The sequence below is a fragment of the Apostichopus japonicus genome, chromosome 11, assembly GCF_037975245.1.
Source record: "Apostichopus japonicus isolate 1M-3 chromosome 11, ASM3797524v1, whole genome shotgun sequence".
NCBI lineage: Eukaryota > Metazoa > Echinodermata > Holothuroidea > Aspidochirotida > Stichopodidae > Apostichopus > Apostichopus japonicus.
This window is the reverse complement of record NC_092571.1, coordinates 26,328,909-26,355,399: the sequence shown is the minus strand read 5'-3', so window position 1 is coordinate 26,355,399 and position 26,491 is coordinate 26,328,909. Positions and strand designations below refer to the sequence as shown.

Sequence of the window (26,491 nt, the reverse complement as noted above, 5' to 3'; positions counted from 1 at the left end):
ATCCAGAATAACGTCATGTGCATATGAACGAACACAATAATGAACTAGCTTTATTGAATGTGTGGATAAGAACGACGTATAAAGGTCACTTGGATTGCGACGTATTGCGACGCCAGTTAGTACACTTATAACGTATTGTTGATCAATGTGCTGAAAAATTAAGGGGCTTCGACACAAAACTGCATGTTGTGTATGGAACACCAAAAGGACAAACTGATGATGACAATGTGATCTTATATTGTAATAAATTTATATCATAATATACAACAAACAAACACACACATAATATACTAAGTTTACACGATGATCATAATAAAGTCCACGATAATAAAACAATGAAAACCTGTTTAGTATTTACATGAATTGCCGGCTTCCGTACAGATCAATGCAGTACAACATAAACAAGGAAATCATGACTAAAACCATCACAGTTCAAATACAGTGCAAGGTCAGATATACAACACTGTATCAATACACGGTATGTGGTATGCTTTGTTCAGCTACAAATCGTTGTATGGTACATCAATGTACGTATTACGAGCGAGTCTGAGATAACAAAATTGTATATTTCCCCCGAAAAGACCGAGTAGGCCTACTCGAATAGACTAAATTACATCTAGTAATATAAAGGCCGAGTACATCAATGTACCTTTAAAATGAGCGAAACAGGCGGTTTGTTATTGTCTGACGTCACGTGATAGACATGGTTTCATTTAAAATATGAATAAAAAAAGATGTAGCTAGCATGTATGAATGTTTGGGCTAACAAACTTGTCAGTGTTTACGGAACGGTTAATTACTCTTTAATTAGGGTTCGCCGAGTATAAATTCTACCTATCTTGGCATTTTTGGTGTGACTGTAAGTAAAACTAATGTCAACATTAATATTATATATTTTGAAATCCAGTGATTTTAACACCTTCTCTATGAAAGCTTGTCTGTATACATTCCTTCGTAGTCATTACACACACGCGTAATGCCCCTTCGACCTGTACCAGCCCCTTCTCCCCCGCCTCCCATTCCTCTTGTCGCCTCGATCCCCACTGATCCCTGCTTCCTGTGCAATCTTGCAATTACGTCCATACAGTCAGGGGGCAGATGCCCCCCCCCCCCTGACGGACTCAAATGGACTGCTGGCGCCCTTTTCAGCTTTTTACCACTTTTTACTTATTCGCGATTATTGAATATTTAATTGCGCTCTCATCTACCTATTGACATTTGTCACATTTTGTTGGTGTAATTTTTCTGACAAAATGCTCTAACGGCTCTTTATTCTTCGTTTATCTGCAAATTAGCAAGGTCCGGAAAGGGTCATTTCCGGCGATCTAGGGAGTATCTCTACTCAAAAAAAATTATGTACGCTCCGCGCCAACCTGTGGTGGCGCTACGCTTAGATAGTGTCGAAAGCGCCCCTACAGACCATTCTCGCCCTTCTGACCAATACCCCTAGCTCCGCCACTGGACAATATGCTATGAATTGAATCGCTTGCTTACTCGCGGATACCACCTCTGAAATGTTTGATAGTAAAATTTAGTCATCTTTCATCAACTTTCCACTATTGGTCCATTATTCTCACATGGTTTGGTCTATAGAACAGCTGCGACAAATGTTTACGTATGATATGGTGGCATGAACATTTGGTCGCATATTTTCCAGGTTCAGGGGGTCAGTTGAACCAGAAGAAATATTTAGAAACTACGGAGACCTCGATCTCTGTCACATTAGTAATGCACATTGATTTATTCAAGACCAAAATTAAACGTTTTAGGTTACTTATCAAACCAAAAATATGTTCATGATGGAACAGTGTAACATGCAGCTGTAAACATCAACACATTGAGTTAAAACGTAAAGTTTTGAACAAACATTACAAGAAATGTATATATATATTCAATCCTTCTTGCTCCGGGATACCTAAATAGTGTAAACAATTCTACCCGCGCTAATTTAAAACACAGGTCCATTGCACATGTGCGCTGTGTCCTGCCTAACTGATGTGAGACTCTGCATAACAAATAAATTGTGCACACGTGCTCGCTCTTCTCTAGCAAATTCTATTGCAACACACATTACATGCCTGCTGTTCTAATAGGGCTACAATCATACACGGACATATGCATACAACTTGCAGGGATCCAGACAGGATCATCAGGGCAGTGGCGGCGGAACCGGGGGGGGGGGCTTGGGGGGGCTCAGTCCCCCCAATGAAAAAGTTGAGGGGGCAAATGCATGATAAGCCCCCCCCCCCCAATATTTACCAAGGCTCCGAAACGTGCATCTGCCCATTTTTCAATGCATACTTGTCGATCTGTCCGATGCACTCGTTTACTATATAGGTGTAATAATTTTAGTAATTGCTGGGGGACCCTCGGCCCGTCCCCTGGCTATAGACCACATTGTCACCCCAACCGCGTCTTCACGCCCCGTGAAAAGTGGAAGCAGTGAGTGTGAGTACCAGTAAGCGTAACACAACTTCGTCTTAGGCCAATGACTTGCCTCATTTCAGCCAGTTCTCCAACATCCCCTTACTTAGTGGCGGAGCGTCCATATATACAGTCAGGGGGCGGATGCCCCCCCCCCCCCCTGACAGACTCAAATGGACTGCTGGCGCCCTTTTCAGCTTTTCAATATACTTTTTACTTATTCGCTATTATTGACTATTTTATTGCGCTCTCATATACCTATTGACATTTGTCATATTCTGTTGATGTAATTTTCCGACAAAATGGCGACGACACCTATTTATTCTCCGTTTATCTGCAAATTAGAAGGCCCGGAAAGGGTCACTTCCTGCAATCAAGGGAGTATCTTTACTCAAAATTTTTCTGTACGCTCCGCGCCAACCTGTGGTGGCGCTCCGCTTAGATAGTGTCGAAAGCGCCCTACAGACCATTCTTGCCCCCCCCCCGACCAATACCCCTAGCTCCGCCACTGCCCTTACTACACTCAAAAACGTCTTTGCGCGTACACTACGAGTATAATAGCTACTCTCCTAAAACACCATCGAATATACAAATTACAATGTTTTTACAGACTTTTACGTGCAATCTGAGAAATTGCAGACTTGAGACCCATATTTTAGGGCTAGGTATTCGCAGCATAAAACACACGGGAAGTGCCGTTTCCGGCCATCTGGGGGTTTGAAATAACCCAAAATTTTCTTGTACGCTCCGCGCCAACCGATGGTGGCGCTCCGCTTAGATAGTCTCCACACATTAGCCCCCCCCCCCCCAATAATTTTTCCGTTCCGCCGCGCCTGCATCAGTGGTTACAACTTTGCACAGCTCCAGCTCAGTGCATTTAATGATGTTCAATTATGTGAAACTATTGTGTTAAGCCGCGCCCCGTTTTGAAACTGTGCTACGGTGTCTCACTGTGACCTGAGTTGTGTAAAATATATTGATGAACATATTTGAACAATTATTGAGATAATGTATGACCCTAAGTGGACTACATATTTATTGTCGAGTCTATTAAATACATCATGTATTTATTTCAGCTTCATTAATGCACATTTAGGGTGTTTTTCGGGGTTAAAACCCAGCTCCACCTCAGGGCAGCTCAATACGGCATTTTAGTATGGAATCATAAAAATGCGACATATGACCAACTTAGAGCTTTTTTTAACAATTATTGAGATAATGTATGACCCTAAATTGACTACATATTTATTGTCAAGTCTATTAAATACACTATGTATTTATTTCAGCTTCATTGATGCACATTTAGGGTGTTTTTCGGGGTTAAAACCCAGCTCCACCTCAGGGCAGCTCAATACGGCATTTTAGTATGGAATCATAAAAATGCGACATATGACCAACTTAGAGCTTTTTTTAACAATTATTGAGATAATGTATGACCCTAAATTGACTACATATTTATTGTCAAGTCTATTAAATACACTATGTATTTATTTCAGCTTCATTGATGCACATTTAGGGTGTTTTTCGGGGTTAAAACCCAGCTCCACCTCAGGGCAGCTCAATACGGCATTTTAGTATGGAATCATAAAAAATGCGACATTTGACCAACTTTAAGCTTTTTTTAACAATTATTGAGATAATGTATGACCCTAAGTGGACTACATATTTATTGTCGAGTCTATTAAATACATCATGTATTTATTTCAGCTTCATGTGGATAAATCTGATATGTGACTAGGCCTAGGCTAAACCTATATCCTTGCATGGGAAGGCCTAGCCTAATTAACTGACATTTCAGCCAAAACTTGTTTAAATTTGACACACAAGTCTCCCCCCCCCCCTCCTCTCCCCCAGGCACTGATTTCTGACCAATTAACATTGAAGTATAGTCCAGATTGAGATTAACCATACACAAGTTTCTTGGTTTTTATAAATGAATAGTACAAAATTATCATCTTTCTAATTAAATTTCACATTATCAATACATATAACCTAAATTTACTAATATAGCTTAACTGGTTATAGCATAGCCTGGGTAAGTTTTACACAGAGTCAGAGGTTAGTCTAGGCCACCACCATAAATGCATCACTTGCAATTTTAAGCAATCTCGTCTTTCAGTGTCGGCAATCACTATTAGCCATTTCCCAACCATGTAGACCACTAGTATAGCCTAGGCCTAGTCTTTTAAAGGCATTGAAGACTCGCCCCAAACCGCGTGCGGCTATCTGAAAAAGTTAACTTTCCGTTGCTTGCGAGTGACGTTTTGTTCGTGTCGCTACAAAATGCAGACAGTACAGTAATAAAACATGATAACTTGTTATCTCTAGCTGGACCTGAGATGTCCATCGCTGTATTGATTGTACACTGTGCTGTGTGTATTCGCCGCAGCTGTATGTACTGACTGTACACTAGTGTCTAATTACCGATCGTAGCAAGCTGTGTGTGTGTATATGAAGCGAACCGCGGATGGCGGGGGAAATTACCGGGTTTAGGGTCCTACGCTTCGAACTCATAAGTTATCAATGAGGAGGCAAGAGTTTTCTTGCGTTGAAACAACGGCTGACATTTTATTAACAAACTCTACAATAATATGAACATGAAAATATACAATTGAACAATAAGTCATGACACATGACAATATAAAATGGCTCTTACACTCTTAATGACCTAACTTGGGGGAAAACCTATACTCAATCTATGAAAAATGCACAGAACCTATGCCCAAACTGTGACATATTAATACACAAATACAATTAAAGACTCAATAATAGTATCCTGCAATACGACATTGCACTTGTACAATACAGTATAAAAATGTATAAAGTGTATCAAGAATAATGTAAAATGAACATTATGAAATAAACTGCATAAATAATATAAAACGTTTGTCAACAGGCGAGGAATTTTGACACCTTCGTAATGGTCAGGGCAACACATGCCGCTGCAACTCATTATAGGCCATTTCCACCTAAACTGTTCCTAGACAGCAGGAATTTTCACCTCCTGAACCCACAAACTCTCAAGAGACTTGGCACTCCATAGCTATCCATAAAGGCTAAGATTAGAAGGACAAGCTCTTGAGACAACTCTGTAGTGACCAACAGTAAACAATCATGTTCAAAATACAAAATACAAATACGTAGTATACGCTCTTTACACTGCGAGCAGTATAATACTGAAAATACAGGTACAGTAAAAATAATAATCTTTCAAAACAACTCAACTGTCAATACAGTACAATACACTTTCTGGATATAAACTCAACCTAACCGGTACTGTCACTCTACAGTATAAAGGTACGCAATACTACTAGCACCCATGTGCGTAACGATACACAACCACTGATCTACACAGTGTACACAACGCACGCTATAAACCCATAGGACCAAGGTCCAAAACACAACCTAACATACGTACTCTGTACGGTGAAGTACAACCTAGCCAGAGGGGCAACAATTACAACTTCGATTCAATTTATCAACAATAAGGTTACGTACGGCAGTATAAAACAATAATAATATGTATTACTTAAACTCTTACTATACTGGGGTCAGCTCGCTCGCGAATAACAAGAATTCTCCACGCTCGCGGACATCAAGAAACTCCATCTCTCGCCAGCTCGCTATATACTATAGTAGGTTCGCCATCTTGGTAACCAGCGACTTCGAGCCAGAAGTCAAACCATCCAAAAACTGAGGCATCCTGCCTCTGAGAAGGGTGACATCTCCTTCCTGACTTCAGGTGATACAGATATGGATATTCTCTGGGCTATTGACGACCCAAGATTAAGTAAAAATTATGGAATTACAAAGGGATAACGAGGCGATGCCCCGGAGCTCTGCAGGGACGATGTTCGCCATACAACAACGTATCCAGAACTGAAGAAACACGTGTATACAACTAACGCTAAAAACTGACTATTACGAACTATTACGTAATACATGCTAATACAACGGGTGTACACTACAAAATTTCACTTTGCTACATATATTCTAGGATCGATGGTGGTGTCTAACAATTCTGTTACACCTCATTCGAAACTAGGTCAGATTACCGGCATGAGACGTTTCTTTTTGCGCGAGTCTTCACACCCTTTAAAAGTGAAGGCAAGCTAGGCCTACAGGGTCTAACTCTAACTTAAACTAAAGTGTACTGACCCAAGCGCAAAGAGTTCTAGGCCTATGTATAATTTCACTATAAATGTGTGGCTTTGATTAGGTGTACCCTCAGAAGTTACAGTACACCACAATTACTCGCATTTGGTAGAAGTAGTCACTAGAGGCGGCCTGAATTAGGGAAGGTCTTGCTTTGAGTATGACACACAGTGTAGGCATAAACTTACTTAGGTCTAGACTTAGTCCTGAAGTGAAGGTACTTACTATACAAATACTAGCCTATACTATCTCATAGCTAGTACGGCGTATTTACTACATCAGGGAAAGGATCTGGCCTAACCTAGTCTAACAACGTAAGAGCTAACGTTAGGTTATACTTCAATATCGGGCGTACTGACTGTATCGCAGAAATGACAAAATCGACATGATCCCGTTATTTCTCCTTTACATTTAAACACTGATTTAAGGTTAATCATACCCCATTAATCTAGCAAGAATTTGACTTCGTCGTCTGCAATAATTAGATGGTTATTTGCACATTTCTTCGTTGTATTTGACTGTTTCTCCTGCTTGCGATTGTCGCCGTAGGAAGCTGCTGCTAGTGAGAGGTGAAATTAACATATAAAGGCGGGGGAAACCTTTGAGTGACATAAGGAGTGTGCTGAGACTGGAGATATAGGCGTGGTTTAAATAATGTGGGTGGGCTTTAATGTGCGTTCAGGATGGAGCTGGATAAAGAAATACATAAGTGTTAACCCCCCTATGATATATGAATATTTAGTGCGCTGAGGATGGAGCTTGCGCTGTAACCCCTGATCGACAGGATACATTGCACAAGGCCACGCCCCCTATACCAACTAGATTTCATTCACAAATTTGTTTCACCATGGTAACCAAACTGTGATGTCATAGGGTGATCTAGACAGCAGTTCTTGTTGACATACAGTGCATTATACAACAAGTACACAGCACCATTTTTCTAGTGTCCTGTTTATACTTCACTACTTTGTTCTAATGTTCTTATATATAGACGAAATAAATGAAATGAAATGAAATAAGTGAGCAGAAACCACAGCTCTATCAGTGCCCAGTATTGTTAAAGCTGCATTTTGCGTTGATTCTCGAGATTTTCCAATACTATATACTATATCCGATACTATACCAATGACGTAAACTAAGCTAACTGTAAAGTTTCAACTCAAACTATTCCCGAAAAGTGCAAAAATATGACATTTTCTGGTTTTCGTATTTTGAATCTTTGACTTCGACAGACTCCTCCCACATAAAGGAACCTTGTGAATATGTATAACGGAAAAGGTACTTTGAATAGCAAGGTAAACAGTAAACAAAAATCAGCTGAGGAGATGTACGTATTGCGCGAAGGGACACTTACGGCATATCTCATTGCATACGATGCCCTAAAAACCCAAGAAAATTCGTCGCTCCGCGAAAATAAAACCAGCTTTGTAGCAAGGATACATAAGAGAGAAAGTCATTGAACCAGCAAGAACTCGATCGGTACGTAACATTCTCTAGAACGATATTGTATCACTCTACTCGGTGTTACATAGGCTAGTTACTGTAGTACAATCAGACCTATTAGTGTGTGGTGACTTACACTGGTTAGGCCTGAATAACGTTATGTACACGCTGTGAATTTTGCACTAAAAGCAATGTAGCTATGAGTGTATCGCAATGGGGGCCTTTTTTCCGGATCTCTTGAAAAACGTTAGCTTCCTCCTCTTACAACATGGGAGAAAATAACGTTTTTCAGGAGATGAAAGTAACGTTTCTCATAAGGGAATGCAATAAGGCATACTGGCTAGGCCATGTGGAGATTTAAGTAGTGCTTTGTAGCAAGTGCTTTGCAAAACTGTAGTAATTGCAATTGATGATTTAGGCGATTTTTATGATTATGTGTGAGTGTAGTAAGTAACCTTTTTTTTTAAGTTTCATTCAACAAGCATATTAGTTTCCTAACCTGAATGCGATACTTTACTACCTTGATGTAGGGGAGGAAAGTAACGTTTTTAGTAGAGGAAACTAACATTTTCAGGGGAGGAACTAACGGGTCGGGAAACTGAAACCTAGGGCAACATGCAATGTCTGCTGTTCTATAAATTTTATAGTAAAGTGTACAACCATTCCATGAAAGTGATAAATAGCATCTAGTCATATGTCACCAGTAAATGAGAGCAATACATTTTAGCAGCAGATCCAAAGACATGTTTATAATTTGAAACCTTTTGCTACCTTATTAGCAACCATCTGGTGATGAAACACCAAGGAGGGCTGGCAGAAGTAGAGGACGGAGAGGTTAGCTCCTGGGTAACACCAGACAACGGGACAACCCGGCTAACAGCAGCTGCATCTAGGAGGCAGGTAGAAGAACGCCAACAGGAGTGAATGGGAAATATAAGGGTACGTTTCAATATGCAAAATTGTGGGATTTGGTGCAAAGTAACAGCTGGTAATTCTTTAAACAGTTAAACTCAGTGTAATAACAGAATGGCTTGCTCAATTAAAGAATACTAGCAACATAGGTAGCTGGCTAGATTGTCATACTGAAAATAGTTATTTTTAAGTGACATCAATTATCAAAGGGTTATATTTGCTAATCCTTTTTGGAAGCAAAATACTGTTTGTCCGAAAGCAAGTTTTGAAAAACAGAGCACTTTGTAGTACTTGGTGTAGTGTTCAAACAATATATTTTATGTCTATCTTCTTATATCACATGTATATTAAACACCCAAAGTGACACAATCAATCAGTGCTGTCTATCATCCAAAGCAATGATATTATTACTTAAGCAAAATAAATGATACTCTGTTTTTCTTCACTTTTCTTCTTAGGCAATGGTTGGTAATGAAGATGTTTAACAGCCTCGACAACTGGTAATGCAACTGCTTGAAACCCATCCGGCACTCTTTTTTGATATATGTACAAACAACATCTCAAGAAGTAAAAGTTGCTTGAATTCAAACTTGGTATATAGGTAGTCTTTATTGTTCCTGATTGTTTTTCATCGAGTTCAAAGGTCATTTGAGGTCAACTTTTGAAATCTGTGTAAAAACAGTATCTCAAGAAGTGTTAGTTGGTTGGACATCCCAACTTGCTATGTAGATAGCACTTGGTAAGTAGATGATCCCTATTGTTTTAATGGAGGTAAAAGGTCATTTTAGGTCAACAAATGTTCAATTCTTGAAACCTTATAAACAATATCAAGAAGTGAAAGTTGGTTGAACTTCAAACTTGCTATATAGGTGGCCCTTGGTGAGTAGGTAATACATTTTGTTAATCATGAAGGTCATTTTGAGGACAATAGTTCATATCCAAAGAAGAGAAAGTTTGTTTCATGGCAAATGTTGATAACACTCGGTGGGTAGATAATCCCATTGTTATGCTTACTGCCATTGGTGCTAATGCCATATCTCAAGAAGAGAAGTTGGTTAACTGTTACATTTTAAAACAGCACGTTCGTAGTGTTTGAATATTCATATTATGGGCGAGGTTAATTTGGATCCCAACGGAAAATATTAAGGAGAAAAACAAAGTTGAAAGTTGCAATTTTTTCGAATTTTATGCCACCATTTGAAGTAAGATTTATATAGATAAACTAGTTATGTATGTCGTTATGACATAGTGGAGTCAGTGAGGTTGAGAAATATCATAGAAAAGGACGCAAAATGCTGCTTAAATATGTAGCCCTTGGAGAGTAATTGATTTCTATTGTTTTCCATAGGTCAAAGCTATCTTGGGTCAAAGATAGTCTCTATTTCCTTGACTTTATCATTCACTTGTATTCAGTTCTGTATTTCTTGATCAGTTGTATTCCTTGCCAAATATAGATTTGTTTTCACTATCATCTAAGATTATAGACATGTTATTAGTTTTACATTTTTTTTTGGGAAAGACGTAATCATGGTTTTTCTCTAATTGTCTGTGTTCTTTGACTTTACCATTCAGGGCTTTGAATAAACACAGTTTCTCTCACTGCTGTTCTTACTTCAATCTGCAAAATCTTCCAATTTAATGTGTTAATTTATTCTGAAACATGGACATTAATAAGCTTCAATACACATAACAAGTTCAATTAAGTGCTCCTTTTTTATTGATGAATGTGCTTAGAATAAGTCTGCTGATCTTTACAACAACAAAATAAAAAAAAGGAATAGTTCTTCGAGTCCAAACCTGATTCCAAACTAGTACATGCATTATGTTTTAGATCAATTGGCATGACTGATGACTTTGAGAAAAAAATCCCCCCACCCCTACCACTTTTTAAAGTACTGGGAAGTTGTAGGAGACATGCAGGTTTCAATCACTCCAACCTCCCCCCCCCCCACCCCCAAATAATATTACTTGCTGAAGCGAGGAAGATTAATAGATTTGACTTATTACAAAGTAGAACTAGGCCCCATCCTGCTCTGATGGCTTGCAACAAGCTGTGCAACAACTCCATCCCACACCCCCCCCCACCCAAAAAAAATTATATCACTTGCTGATGCAAGGAAGACTTATAGATTTGACTCATTACAACAGTAGAACTTGGTCCCATCCTGTTATGATGGCTTGCAAGAAGCTGTAAAACTGATGGAGGTTGGCTCGGGCGAATTGTACCAGAGATGTGCCTTGGGTCATCCTCAGCAAGAACAACACGACAACACGTCCTAGTTGAGAATTGTCATCATCAAGCCTCCGTCTAAATATGTCCTTCATCAGTTGCGGAATGTACTTGTAACTATTCTTTTCCATAACAGGAACACAGGTCCATCTGCCTGCAGACTTTGAGAAATTTCTTGTAAACCTGAAAGTAGAATCACAAAAATAAACTATCACTCAGGGAGGAAAATACTGTTTCTCAGGGGAGGAATTCAAGCAAGAAGACATTTGGCTAGGCTACGTAGAAAGAGTTAGGTACTGAAGTAACTGTAATTTTTGATATAGGAGAGAAAATACCGATTTCAATCAAAGAAACATTTTTCAAGGGAGGCAAATTGGCTAGGCTATATGGGAAGAGATATTTTTAGAAAAGGTAGAAATGAAAAGAAATTCCTACAGTTATTCCACTTAGGCCCTAGGCCTACTAAATTTATTCTTTCCACATAGCCTAGCCAATATACTTTCATCAGCTTCCTCCCTGGAAAAACGATAATTTCCTCCCCATGATTGAGGAGGTACAGAGGTAAGAAACGTTTTCAGGGGAGGAAACAAACATTATTTACGGCATGAAACTAACGGGAACCGCCAGAACGTAGGCCTCGTGATTTCGGCTACTGCATACGCAATCACTGCCATCATAGCCCATGCCTTGTAAAGTCTAGTGTAAAGTATCTATGCGTCGGCGTGAACGTTAGTTAGCACTGTATCAAATACAAAAACTTGTTGCAATTTGATAAGACTATGACTGTGAAGAAAGAGTAAGAAAAGTAATAGCGTTTAGCCTATCTGGCCTTGGTTGTGCTAGTAAATAATAGGCTAAGTACACTATACTACTACTAGTTATAGTAGTACTATAGACTTAGTATAGGCCCCTATACTGGCCTAGGCTAAACTAGATACTGTAGTTATAATAGTGGAGGCAGAGGTTCGGTCTCAGTTTCTCTCACCGATAATGAGAAGTAACGTTAAATCATGTAAACAAAAATTGTAACGAACAATTCTATCCTTTGCTTACCTGTCGAGTAGAATTCGAGTGACTTCTGAATCACTCTTCAGATGTAAATTCCTCTTCACTTCGCTCCATCTTTCCCATTGATTCCCGAAAGGGACACGGTGTCGTGACACTTTTTCTTTTGGGCTTTCCGCCATTTTCTCTTTTCAGGTGAAGTTAGGTTCTTCAAAAATTTATATTTCCCATTTGAGCGCTTCTCCATTGTTTTATTCTTTTGTCACTTCGTCACCAGGTTATAGTATTGTGTGCATTTAGCAATTATACGACACTAAATACTTTGCTAAGTACTACGTACAGTAGGCTTACGTGCTAACGTGCGTGTACTCTTTACTCACGGTAAAGACGCTGAGGGATTACCATGCCAATGACTGAGTCTATTTTAAGCTCCAAGTCATCCATAAACATCTCTTCACTGATTGGTTGAATTTGAATAGGCGGTTTGTAGAGCTGCATGTGATAAATACTAATGTCGATTGTGTCTGGGAGACACAATTCTCAGAATCATATAATATCCTTAATTACTTGCTAATTAAAGTTCGATGTGGGGAAAAAAGTATGAGAAAGTCTTAGTTTTGTCTTTTGTGATCGTATTATGATGAAAACTCGATAGACACGGAAAAATTCTGGACAAACGCAAAATGCTGCTTTAACAGGTCTACAGTGCAACATTGTTGACCACAAATCTCACAGGGTGTTAGCTCAAAAAGGGCATAACAAGGTACGTTGAGTCAACTCCATACTTAGAAATGTGATGGGGTATCGGGGGGGGGGGGAGGAGTTGGCAAAACCCTGGGAATTTAAATGCTCCTCTACTTAAACCAGCAAATTCCAAACTTTACAATTTACATATACTTAGACATGAAACTTATCTAGTGAAATTATTAAAACCTACACGGTATTGTATTTTCCATATATATATATATATATATCCATATATGTATCAGAAAGGTATCAAGAATCTTCCTAAACAGGCTGCTTGAAAACTTGTTTAACCTTGAAAATTTCAATCTACATTAGGAATGAAATCAGTACTCAACTCCAGCTATATTGTTTGTTACCTAGACTGCTTTGGTAATAACACGTGAGGAGATCATTAAAGTTTAATGAACCAGATTCATGGTCTTGATATCGTCTTTACTTTCCTGTAATACAGAATCTGCCAATACTTAAGTAAAGATGATGACTTCAGGTCGAATTTTAGTTTTGGTATGTCCATTGTCGAAGAAAAAAGAAAGTTTGGCGTGCTAGGAATGTGTGTATATAGCTATTTTGGTTTTCAAGGTGTTTACCTTTAAAGTATGCTAAATCTCTGGGATGCGCCCTTTATTGATTATAATGACCAGTATTGTTGTTGTTGTTTTTATTTTACTTTGTAAACGCGTGAACTAAGGAACACCAAATAATTCGTAATAATAGCATTTAACAGTTGAAAAGTATTCTGCCAAAAGTGACCGTGACGCAAACAGGTTTGATTTCAAAATACACTGTAAAGAAAAAAAAAACATCATTTAGAGGAGACACACCTACCCAACCCTCATAACAGGTCTAATGATAACGACAACTATGAACAACTTTTCCAATCAGCTAAATCAAATCTATTTTGGGAGATATCACAGATTTAACATTTTTGTTTCACACACTGGCTGAAAACTAGTCTTGTATAATGATGAAGTCTAACATGACATACATCATTCAGCCACATGTGCTCGAATTGCTTTTGTTTTTCTTTATTTATCACGATGTTTATTTTCTGTTATGGAGATGGGTTTGCTATGCCAAATCTAAAACATTGAACTTCTTAACATGACCTGGCTTTGTTTTTGGTGTCAACATTGTTAACATTCTATAAATATGAAAGAAAGAATGAACTTGTTACCGCGCAATAAAATCCAATTAGTGTAAACTGCATTTCAACATGTTTCGATTCCATATTCCAAGAACACAAGCAGATGGCAGATGGCGAAACTAACTTACCTGGGAAAATTAGGCACAAGAAGGGGGAAACAAAGAGTCAGCTTCACTTTTTGGGATCAACTTCTGGGGATGCGATATCTATCCTCCTCCACACGCCCCCCTCTCAAATATACGCCCCTGTTAGTTCTTTTAACTATACACGGTTTGGAAAATAAAACTATTGAACATCTTCCGCCTGTCCTGTCTCTTTGCGGGGTTACGTATTCACACGATGAGCAAAACATAAAAATAATATACGATAATAATAAAAATACCCTAACAAATATACTATACCTCTCATGCTGTTAATACAGCTTCCCATTCGATATCACTTTCACTAATAATTGTTCAATGAAGCATGCAATCTGTGAAACGTTTTTCACATAGCCTACAAGTATTGTCATACCGTACTCTCTAACTTCAGCAGGTAAAATCTGGTATGAAGAATACTGCTATTTTGTTTTCACTTAACTTTACATATAAATATAAGCGAGGATTTTCCTGGTTTGTGTTTTTCTCGTGATATCATTTCGACTTCCATACAAACAACTGTTTCCATTAACTATTCCCTAATATACTTGAAACCGTGCTGTACCTCTTTAAGGCTACAAAACGGCGGGAGTACGTATCCCCAAAGGAATAACCGGAATGTTTTGATGGCATTATTCTTTCACTGCGATATGTTTGGAGACAGGTCATATTATCGATTATATTAGTATTATCGACCCCTTTTAAAGGGAAGTAGGCTAGCTACTCCAACTTCGAGCAGTAGCACTTTCCGTTTAGTCTAGTATCGCCTCTCATTCATAGTTGCATGTCCGCCTGAAGTAGAGTAGTTTTAACGTCGTCTATTTAGAGTAGAGGCGCCACCTTTTTCAGTAGCATCGTCGTCATTTAGGAGTAGTAGCACCTCCTATGCTGTTAAGGGTAGTGCCACCTCCGGTATAGCACCTCCTGTTGAGGGTAGTAACTTTCTGTTTAGGGTTCTAACGCCACCTGTGGTCCTGTTGACGTTCAATAGCCGTACCCAATCTATGAGACTCTGACAATAGATGTTCGAATAGCAGCCAGGGTACTTGTAGATCAAGCCTCCTATGTGAAATCAATCTCAAGAACGTTATCATCGAACACAAATAATTATGTGAAATTCACTGTAAATTCCCGTTAGAGTGACATTTTTTTTCTACGAAAATGTTATCCCTTTGAACAGACAGAGGAATGAATAATAGGCTATACTAGTAACACCTGGGAGCACGTCACATGTCCCTTCGTAGTTGGTACGTATTCCTACTGTGGAACGAGCCTTCCAGATCATATACAATTCGATGAGAACAGAAAACAGTTGGATTTAATGCCTGTAAAGTAGTGTTTCTAACAAGAGAGATACAAGGAGATTGTACTATAGTGACCGCTGGGTAGTCCAAAATTTCTCGGTCAGTTTTCCATTGTCCTTTAATTTATGTAATCATATTTAAAAAAAACTAATTTCTTATGACATCGCTTACCTGCTACTTTCTAGATTGTATTGAATGTTTGTGGAGCGCTGGGATTGTAATCCAGAGGTAGCTGGTCCGAATCCCTTATTATCCTTAGATTTCTTGGTATCTTCCATTTTCTTAAATTTCGCAGTCAGTTTTCTATTTGACCAATTTTTTTTTTCGTGCTGAAAATATTCCTTTAAATCAAACAAAACCAAAACTGAATGCCAGAGAGTAATGTAACTGTTCTCTTTGTCTAATATTTAAGTCACAAAAATTGGATTATTTAAATTCTGAGTTAAACTTGCAAAAAGTTGTTAAAGTTCGAGCGTAATCACCCAGTGCACCCTAAGGCGTGTCCACTGCAGAGTAGGATTCCTGACAGATTTCAGAATTGTACGGATTCTTATTGGTGTGAAACGTCGTTACACATCCGGGATGTTTATGCCGTACCAACGGTCAGATTATCGTATACTTTACACAATGGATTAGTTTTTATTTACTTAGTTGTTATTGATCGTTAGCAACGCTTACCGAAACTGAAAATTCTATTATTTTCAAAGGAAACTCGTGCAGAACTCCGCAAATAAAAATATCTTTCGATCGCCCTATTTTGAGGTACCACGTCTTATAGTTTACACAAATCACTCTCCTTTTCTGAAAGAGAAACAAACTAATTGATTATCGTAACACTGCGTTATGTACGCCTATGAATTTAGGGACATAAACACTTTAAAGTCTATTGAAGAGTTATGTATAGCTCATACAGTGACATTCGAAAAGAAAATCTATTATGAAAGGGTTTGATACTGTCATGTAAATATTCTAAGTAAAACAGATATATATTTAAGTCCGTTCAGTTTCCGAGTTAACCCTTATCTAAGAAGGCCCAAGTCGTCATCAAATGGAAATTATTGACAATTTTTTATTACTCAAACTCCAGCCTAAGTAACTTTTGACAACAGGAACTTACCCATTGTTCAAAAGGTATTGAAATGAGGTTTCCCAAAATATTACGTATGTAAATATGTAAATATGCAAATGAGGTTTTTCTAGATACACTGCTTTGCTTTGCAAATTTGAAATGATTTTTGATGAGATCTTCAAGACTTTTGATATCTGGATGAGTTCAAGACATGTTAATTTTTAACTAAAACATAATTTGAAGTTTGAATGTGAGGGATTTGACTGATTTATTGACGTTTTGTTAAATTTTCATTCGCGAAGAAATTACAATGTTTTACAGGCTACCAAATTAGGATTAATATCAAAGTAAGGTCTCCATGCTGGTTAAGGGCTCTTCTGGAGTGATAAGTAGAGGCTGTTGTGCATCCACATCATATTTGACACCTCAGTTGTTGCTGTAACTGGAACAAGGCTCTAATAAAAGGCTAACTAATATGCGCACTTATTAAAACTTGTACAAGTAATGCACAAACAATGAGTAACAAATTGCTTTGACTTCAAATTTCTTATTGAAACTTTTAAACCAGGTTACCGCCCCTCAAACATTTCTACTACCAGGTTGCCAACCTCCCTCCTAATACCCCCCCCCCTGCACTTTCCAGCTTGCCTACTTGGTATTGGTAAGCTCTGTAATATAAACTCATAAAGATGTACATTAAGACAGCATATACACAGCAAACAGACTTAGTCACTAGTCCCTCCATTCATGTTGTGACAGTGAAACATACAATTCCCAACTAGTTTTAACCCTACTTGAAGTCTCCCCCTCCCCCTCGATCCTTCTCTGTGGTGGTAGTGGGGGCCCTACTACGATGGTCGTTGTTCACCAGCAGTGACAACATCTGTTTTGGGTAATGTGGAGGAATGCGCAGGCCTTCCTCTTCTTCTATGGTGATATTCTGCAACCATAAATAAAGGTACAACACACTTAATTAATATACAAGGGGTATATTTTTCCTATGGATTTATCGTTAAGGAGAGGCATTTCTTAATCATTTTGGTCCCATTCTCGTTGAGTGTGTGTACTCTGATAGGTTGATTGAGTTAGAATTTAACGCGGTGTGTTACTTCGGTGTCAAAATCGTCTGGTAACGCTCATTCAGTTTTTATTCCGTTACTAAGTAATGTTCTTAGCTATGTTAAACAATCATTTTTACTTAGTGTTGACTGCATAGGAACTTAACTATATGCACCTGCCATAACTCGAAATGTATATTAATTATGTTTCCCTTTATATATATATATATATATATATATATATATATATATATATATATATATATATATATATAAATATATATATATATATAAATATATATATATATATATAAATATATATGTAAATATATATATATATATATATAAAGATAGATATATATATATATATATATATATATTTATAAATATATATATATAAATATATACATATATATATATATAAATATATATATATATATGTATAGATATATATATATATATATATATATATATATATATATCATGCACATATATATGATCATGCACTGAAGAAGAGCTAGTTTTGCTCGAAAGCTCTGCAAAAACCAAACATTGGCTGTTTTACTTCCAATCACTTACCTAATTCAATTATTGTATCTCACTCGAGATCCAGCCTTTCTCTAAATGCAGCATAGTTGTTTAACAGTTTTTCCGTTATTCCTATATATATATATATATATATATACATATTTATATAATATATATATCAATATCAATTAACTGGTGTCGACTTGACAACTTAACTAGGCAAACTGCATTTCGTTTGCACTACAAACGTTAACTCCCTGCCGAATTCTACCAACTGTATACCCAGTAAAATTGTACACACTTACCAATGCACAAGTTTTAAACTTATACACATATAAGTACTTACCAGAGTGCCGACATTAATGTTTTTAATGGTTTCATTAAAGATATCTGTAATGCTTGTTCATGTTGTATTTTAAGGAGCCGTTTAGATAATTTGGTAACCACATTGTATGGAATAACTCGGCAATTGGAAATTAACAATTACATTATATATTACAGGACTTGGCATACTATGGCACAATTTGGGTACTCTTCGTGAAGGATTTATTCTGCGTCAACAACGAGGTCCTTAATTTCTTAACTTTTCGAATTAAATGTAATTTAGTTGGTTCACTTTTTCCCCTTTATTTTAGTCTGGTGGTCGCTATTCCCTCTTACTGGAAAATGCATGTTATCCGGTATTCTGCATATGTCGCGTACCTTTTATAAGGAGGTGGTAAAGAATGTATCTACCAAACCGACCGCTTGTCTTACATGGGAAACCTCTTTTCTTTTTAATGGGGATCAAGAGAATGGTTTTAAGTCCTTTTCAGTCATTAAGAGACAATGATAAAATAAAAATTCCCGGCACAAATTGGTTTCTTCATTAAATGAATATTAAACATAATTCCATGTGCACCTTTTGCTAGCAGGATGAAGAAACTATTGATCATTTGTTTTTGGATTGTATAATTGAAGTAAGTCATTTATTTTAGATATCGAACAACCAGTGCTTTGTCAACAATTTATTTTTCCAAAGCAAGATATTTATTTCGGGTACAAATTGTGCCAAAAGCACCCCTTCAACTTTCTGATTTTCATCTAAACTATGATCTGTTGAAGAAGAAAGTTGAAAAGAAATTCCTAAGTTGAGGTAATTTAGATTTAGATTTACATTTAGGTATTTAGATTTAAATTTAGGCTTCAAGTTGAAGAATATTTACAAAAGTATAAATTTCATGCACCCATTTCCTATACTGCTTTACATTATGCATTTTAAAAATGCTATTTCTTATCACTTTCCTATTATGTTATCCAGCGTCTAAATTGGCTTAAGCTTAATCGATAACGTTCCTAGGGTATATAGCTTAACGATAACATACGTAATACACCATCATTTCGAGAAAGTAAACTAAATTTTCTGTGACTTTCAAACATATTTTTTTAAACTTATTTCCAACTTAAGTAACATTACCTGTTATTGTTATACTGTATCTGTCGACTGTTTGTCCATTTTCTATACAGGTATAAAGACCAGCGTCATTCTCGTCAACATTTTTCAGTTGGAGAGTGTAGTTCTGTGACAAAACCGCGAGTTTGGAAGTATCGGGATCGCTTGGTCGAAATCCAATAAACACTACAGTATTATTGATACACCATAATACTAGAGAGAGGTCCGTAGCATAACAGTTTAAGGAAACTGATCCTCCGACATTAAGTGATACAGTTTTCTCCAAAGCGTACTCGTCACTGCACTGATCATTACTCGTCATCGCTGAAAAGAATTCCAAAATAATTATAAATGAGCACCTTAATTAAATGAAATTCAGGTTGATTCAGTTTGCTTGTGCTCCTGGATGTAATTTTATGTAATAGATTAATTTGTTTAGATTGATACAGCTGATAGATAAAGTCACGATTTCTGCTTTATATGTAAAGGTAACAAAACAAATTGTAAATATTAACTTAAATTCACTGTAAAGAACAAATGGCATCTCTTTTTTCGTTATCTTGCTCCGGACTAGTTCTCATTGTGCTTCAAGAATCACGGAGAATATATTTCATAAAACGTACACTTACTTTGAACGGTATACATGCACAGCACCAGAAAACACTGAATGGTAGTCACGGACATTCTCTTAAGTTTTCTTCACAAACCTTCCATGAAAGAATACGATTTGACAAAGAAGGCTTCTTCCTGTTACAAAAACAATAATAGTGTATCGTAAGTTATATATCAACGCTATATTTTATAGAGGAAAGTGTAAGGGCGCCCTGATGAATTGAGAGCACTCCGCATTTGTAATGAAAAGCAATTGTGTTCAAAACGCTCACTTTTGGTTTATCAAATGCAAACAACGGAAAGTGAGAATATCTTTTTTTTCTGTTTCGTTTTCATCGCTGAAAATATCAGTAGGTCGAATCCAGTGAGTACTTTTGAATATCGTTTTTGTAACTCTATTTTCGTCGGTGGTTCGTCTCATTTTCTGCTGGCTGGGACCAGGCGCGGCGGAACGGAAAAATTGTTTGGGGGGCTAATGTGTGGAGACTATCTAAGCGGAGCGCCACCATCGGTTGGCGCGGAGCGTACAAGAAAATTTTGGGTTTTTTCAAACCCCCAGATGGCCGGAAACGGCACTTCCCGAGTGTTTTATGTTGCGAATACCTAGCCCTAAAATATGGGTCTCAAGCCTGCAATTTCTCAGATTGCACGTAAAAGTCTGTAAAATCATTGTAATTTGTATATTCGATGGTGTTTTAAGAGAGTAGCTATTACTCGGAGTGTACTCGCAAAGACGTTTTTGAGCGTAGTAAGGGCAGTGGCGGAGCTAGGGGTATTGGTCAGGGGGGCAAGAATGGAGTCTGTAGGGGCGCTTTCGACACTATCTAAGCGGAGCGCCACCACAGGTTGGCGCGGAGCGTACAGAAAATTTTTGAGTAAAGTTACTCCCTAGATTGCAGGAAATGACCATTACCGGTATACAATATTTAGTTAAGATACTAAACATTTGTGCATTAGAGCTTTCTATTTGCAGCTACTCAGCTCAAACTTTTCTTCTATCCTTGGTTTGGTATCAGCACAGCTGTGCATGTTTTGCGTTATCCACTTGATGTGGTTGTGCATAGACCCTTCATTCATTTATTCATTCATTCATGCAATTATTAATCATTCATTCATTGATTTATTCAAACGCCCAGTTGACGTCAACTTTAAACCGCACAGATATACTCACATATCACAGTCTGTTATTGACTGTCTATATAGTCCAACGACAGAAATTAGTAGACTTAAATTATATATGAATACTTTTTGCATCAAACTAAAACCTACATCACATTACAAAGGTTGTAACATTGATATCACTAGTCGGTTTTAATAGGCTTCAATTTATACCAATTACATTGCATAGACATGCCTTTATTTTTGTTATATTATGTCATTTAATTACATGTGCAAAACATGTTTACAGTTGTTAGTCAAAGAAAGGAACAATTGAGTGAAGTCGCCAGTAATCATAGGCTATTTAAGTTCATAAATCAATAAGTGAAGTGCTGGTTTTGAAAAGTGTGGTGCTGATAAGTGAGATATTCACAAATTTAATTATCATCCTCGAAATATCGCACCTCCGACGATCTCAAATGGTGTTACAAAGTTATAATTCATATTACCACTGCACATAACAATAAATAATGGCAACTTTACCAATTGTGTAATAATAACTTAAAGTCTCAAACTGTGACCTTTCCAGCTTACTGCCCTAAAAGCTCAGTAAAAATAACACCGCTCTATGCAATTTTCATATCAATATTCATTATTTTATTGAGTTATCTGTCGTTAAACATTTTGAGCTGAATAAAATTCGCCAGATTTATTAACGAGTCCGTAGATTCTACAAACTTCAATCAAAATTTGCAAGCCCCGCCCAACAGATCATGCGCCAATCAAATCTCTCTGTTTTGTTTACAACCGTTAAGGCCCGGTCACACTACAGCGATATTTTATCGAAATACGGTCCGATTTTTCCGATTTAAGGCCGAAGAGTGAGGTTTGTGGTAGTGAATGTAATGAATGCAGTAGAATATTCGAATACCTACTTCAAATCTGAGGGGTTCTAGAACTGACTACATTCTGAAGTGACGTCACATCGAAAAGCGATAAAAATCGGAAGAGAAATCGGATAGCTAACCGATAAAAGGAAACGGAGTCAATATCAAAAGTTAGGAGAGGGCTATTCCACATCGGAATGGCTCAACAGATAGCAAATCAGGTCCTTTATCACTGTGGCTAGAAGACCCGAACGAAAAACTGTCTGTTTCGATTCCTCTGGGAAAATCGGATAGTATTCCGATAAAATATCGGTATAGTGTGACCGGGCCTTTAGGCGGCTTAGGCCTAGAGGACTACTTTCAATTTCGTGGCTACCCTGTGTTAGGTTTCTTCTCTTGAATAGTATCTTTCTTTTGGGCTTACCGATGTAGCTAGCGATATTGTGTTATTTCTTTCCATTGCAATGAAAAAACAGGTGTTTCAGATGTTTCCTCCCTGGAATTGGTAAAAAAGTGGACGGTACGAGTATATATAGTTACATTTGTGTAATGAACATGTTGATGTGGGCGGTCGCAGTGAAGTTACGGTAAATCGTTCGCGCCATAAGGGCAACAGAAAATACATTTCTTTCTTTCGGTTGCGACAGCTCTTTTCAATTAAACCCACCTGTTCAGAGTGCATTAAGAATATGAAACATTGAATCTGCTTCGGATGATTGTTTTCCGAAATTCATCAGCAAACAGGTATCGAGACTTTAAATGAAAACACATATAGTAAAGTTGTGAAGGTTAAATTTATTTCCTGTATAATAACCAATAATACAAATATTTGATCTCATCACATTGCCGCCCACACCCCACAAAAAAACATGTCCTAGCAACAAACATATTTTCTTTACTTGTGGATTTTACAATTATGTAAAATATTTTGCAGATGATTTTTAGAGTTTAATTGTTGAGAGTCAAATGTCCCAATAACTGATATATTTGCAATTAATTCACAAATCCTCAGTGGTTGACAATATCAATTCATGATTTTGGAAAGAAACATTTCCCTTATTTCAACAATATGGTCCAAAATCACATCTAAATACATTTGACGATTACCCATACGCATCAGCATAAGACTTTACAACTCAATGCCTAGTTATAAGCTTTGGTCTTATCCAACTTGAGCAAACATGAGCAAATATGCTGCGAGGAATAGGTGCCTTTGAACTGGAGCTGACAGATAAAAAAAAAGATTGACGGACGGACGAACGGACAGACAGACACACAGACGTTCACAAAGATAGACAGTTTGCAATAAAATAACTTACATTGTCTTTGCTAATATACCAAAATCATATGATGAGAATCATACACAGAGAAGCTCTAACAGGTGCGTATCCAGGGGGGGGGGGCGTTGGGGGCGTGCGCCCCCCGGGTAAGGAAAAGAGGAGAGAAAAAAAGAGAAGAAAAAAGGGAAAAGGAGGGGGAAAAAAAGAAAAGGAGGAGAGGAAGGAAGGGAAAAGAAAAAGAAAAAAAGAGGGAAAAAGGAGAAAGGAGGGAGTAGAAGATAGCCAAGACCTCGGGAAGAGAAAGAGGAACAGTCATAGTTAAAGCGCTGATCCCTATTATATACACAGGTAGCCAGTGACAGATCAAGGATTACGGAAGGGGTGTGCGCCTCACCCTACCCCTTACATCGACAACTCCATTTTTGACGTTTCCATTTTTCCTCTTTCACTAATGTATCTATATAAATACTATATATGGTCTATCATAACGCGTGTGTGTGTATGGACGCCTTAAACAATTGTAGAATTGTGCTATATGGAACCAACTGTGGCTGGTCTTGAACTCGACCGAGTCGTCGGGGTACATTTCGGGAAGGGGGCGACCGCCCCCCCCCCCGAGCAAATTTTCTTTATGACATCGCTAGTAATTTCAAAATAGACAATGCTTAGATGCAACTTACAAGGCCTGGGAAGTGTCATTTCCAGCGATCTGGGAGGCATTTTCGGTCAAAATTTTTCTTGTACGCTTCGCGCCAACTCATGGTGGCGCTTCGCTTAGATAGTTTGCCTACAGGCAATTACTCGCTACACGCCTGTTCGAATTTGTAAAGCAAAGAGCAGATATAACATCATATCAGTGAGCATTGAAATGCATTTTCCACGATGAACAGCCTCAAAAACTGTCTATGTGTGTAGTCAAAGGCGTAGGAGCCCAATTGGATGTGGGGGCTGCAATGACTTGCCCGAAAAAAAAAGCAAAAATTTTTCGCGCGCGAAGCGCGCGTTCAACATCTCGATGCCAATATCATATAAGCAAACATCGGTCATTATATTGCATGGCATCGTGTAACACACGGTCCGTCAAAGTTGCACAGTATACCGCCAAATGCTAATGTAAACAACCAAATATCTTATGTAGATGGAGAAAAAGCATACAGATCCATTTATGTCAAAACTCTCTTTTACAGTAGTAATGTCGGCCAAGCTTACAACTTTATTTTAATTACCACGGAGATCATTTTTAAGCTATTCATTGCTATTTATTTTTCTTTCAGTAGGTGTCCGAAAAAAATTGGGTTGCGGGGGGGGGGGGCTGCAGCCCCCGCCTCCTACGGGACCTACGCCTATGTGTGTAGTGTTCGGTTTCGATATACCTGATATCGGAAATATCTGCTATTTTTCTGTTCCTTCAACCAAGTTTTACAATAGCCATTATAAGAGGTTGCAATATTTCTACACCAATAAATTAACTGTGTCGGAATTTTCCAAAATTTTCTCACCAACATTATTCATCATACTTTCCTCTACTCGTGCAATTTTGACCTGTCTGTTAGGGGTTCAAGGAGGTTTTTCTATATTGGTTATCCATAGATTGAATTTTTTGCAACATTATGGGTATGTTTTCAAGTGATTTTATTCACGAGGAATGTGAATTTTCAAATTCTCAACAAATAATGGGCTTAAAACCTTCAAAAGTGGGGCTTTCGGATATTGTGGGCCGTGACGTAGAATCACCTACAAAAGCAATCATCCATAGGACATGCAATGAGGTCGAACATGATGTGTGACTGGTGACAATCTTCAAAAAGGTTATGGATGGAAAAAAAACTATTGGGAAATACTTGGTTCTCAGGCAAAAGTGTACATCTGGTTGGTCATTTTCAAGCCCGAGAAGTGTCATTTCCGGTGATCTGGGGGGTATCAAAACCAAAAATTTTCTTGTACGCTCCGCGCCAACCGATGGTGGCGCTCCGCTTAGATAGTAATTCGCGCCCCCCGGGTTAGAAAATCCTGGATACGCGCCTGTCTAAGATGTACTTCCTCTTAACTTCCTACTCCCCTTACCCATGTAGTCAGCCTGACGTAGGAAACTATCAAACTGTGGGAGAGGGGCGAAAACTGATGGCCTGTTTGGGGATCATCCTAAGAAGGGATTAACTCGTAGATTCTACTTCCATTGCCCCTTCTCCTATCAACCCCCCCCCCCCACCCCCCTCTCCAAACGAATATGTCTGGTTACGTCACTGTTAGGTTGTCAGTATATACTATTTGGTCTTACTTTAGTGGATATATCTTTGACTATTAAATTTGATGTTTATCTTTTCTTTTCTCTTTTCTTGGGAGGGGTGAGGGTATAGGTTATTTCGTAAAGTTGAACGGTGTCAGACTTTAGGTATCGGAGGAAGGTGAAACAAAACTGTTAGGCTGAGTTATATCATAATGTGTCAACATATTAATCCTGATTTTTTCCTAAATCGAGGTGTGCTTACATTACAAATAAAATAAGTTAATGCTTGTTAGTTTGTGCTCTAAGTTCATATTTTTTGAGAAAAAATTGGCAATATCTTCAGGGCGACTATGGGTACAGGTAATAATGACAACGAAGCACGTCAAAATTACGAAAAACTTAGCTACCACGAAAAATAATCGGATTACTACCGGTATAAATCATTGTACAGCAGGGAAGTAGCCAGAAATTTGAAAGAGGTGGGGGTGGGGGGGGAGAGAATTTTAAAAGTGCCACTCCTCACAGAGGGAGCATTATTACACTTATCGTAGCACCATCTAGTACAGAAAAATTATTTGCCCAAAATGCCTCCCACGTTGCAGGAAATAAACAATAATAAGTGTATTGTATTACGTAGCAGACGAACTTTCAGGGGAAAGATTGAGAAGAATCGCTTAGCTTTCCTTCCTTGAACCTGAAAAGAGGGCTCTTATGATATTTCCTGCTTTTAGTAAATTTTTATTTTATCGGGGTACTCAAAGGGGGGAGCGATCGCTTCCATTAAATCCCCCCCCCCCTC

At 37.9% G+C, this 26,491-nt stretch overlaps 1 protein-coding gene and 2 long non-coding RNA genes across 3 annotated transcripts; 1 reads left to right on the top strand and 2 right to left on the bottom strand.

Annotated features, from left to right (window-relative positions):
• Positions 1-7,643: 7,643 nt before the first annotated feature.
• LOC139976244 (uncharacterized) lies at positions 7,644-9,905 on the top strand. Its single transcript, XR_011796049.1, has 3 exons — positions 7,644-8,058; positions 8,802-8,961; positions 9,393-9,905. It is a non-coding gene; the product is annotated as an uncharacterized lncRNA (long non-coding RNA).
• A 955-nt stretch (positions 9,906-10,860) lies between these two features.
• LOC139976243 (uncharacterized) lies at positions 10,861-12,552 on the bottom strand. The gene is made up of 2 exons (XM_071984831.1): positions 12,218-12,552; positions 10,861-11,347 (listed from the first exon to the last, which is right to left on the bottom strand). Exons 1-2 carry the CDS (start codon positions 12,349-12,351, stop codon positions 11,074-11,076), a joined length of 408 nt encoding a protein of 135 aa, XP_071840932.1. The 5' UTR covers positions 12,352-12,552; the 3' UTR covers positions 10,861-11,073.
• Positions 12,553-15,404: 2,852 nt separating this feature from the next.
• Positions 15,405-20,480, bottom strand: LOC139976326 (uncharacterized). Its single transcript, XR_011796087.1, has 3 exons — positions 20,218-20,480; positions 19,613-19,912; positions 15,405-17,510 (listed from the first exon to the last, which is right to left on the bottom strand). It is a non-coding gene; the product is annotated as an uncharacterized lncRNA (long non-coding RNA).
• Between the last annotated feature and the right edge of the window lie 6,011 nt (positions 20,481-26,491).

Bases quoted from the DNA above. Each gene is read 5' to 3' on its own strand.
- LOC139976243 (XM_071984831.1), bottom strand. From the start codon at position 12,351: ATGGCGGAAAGCCCAAAAGAAAAAGTGTCACGACACCGTGTCCCTTTC. The intron at 11,348-12,217 runs GTAAGCAAAGGA...TTCTACTTTCAG, and splicing joins ACTCGAATTCTACTCGACAG to GTTTACAAGAAATTTCTCAA.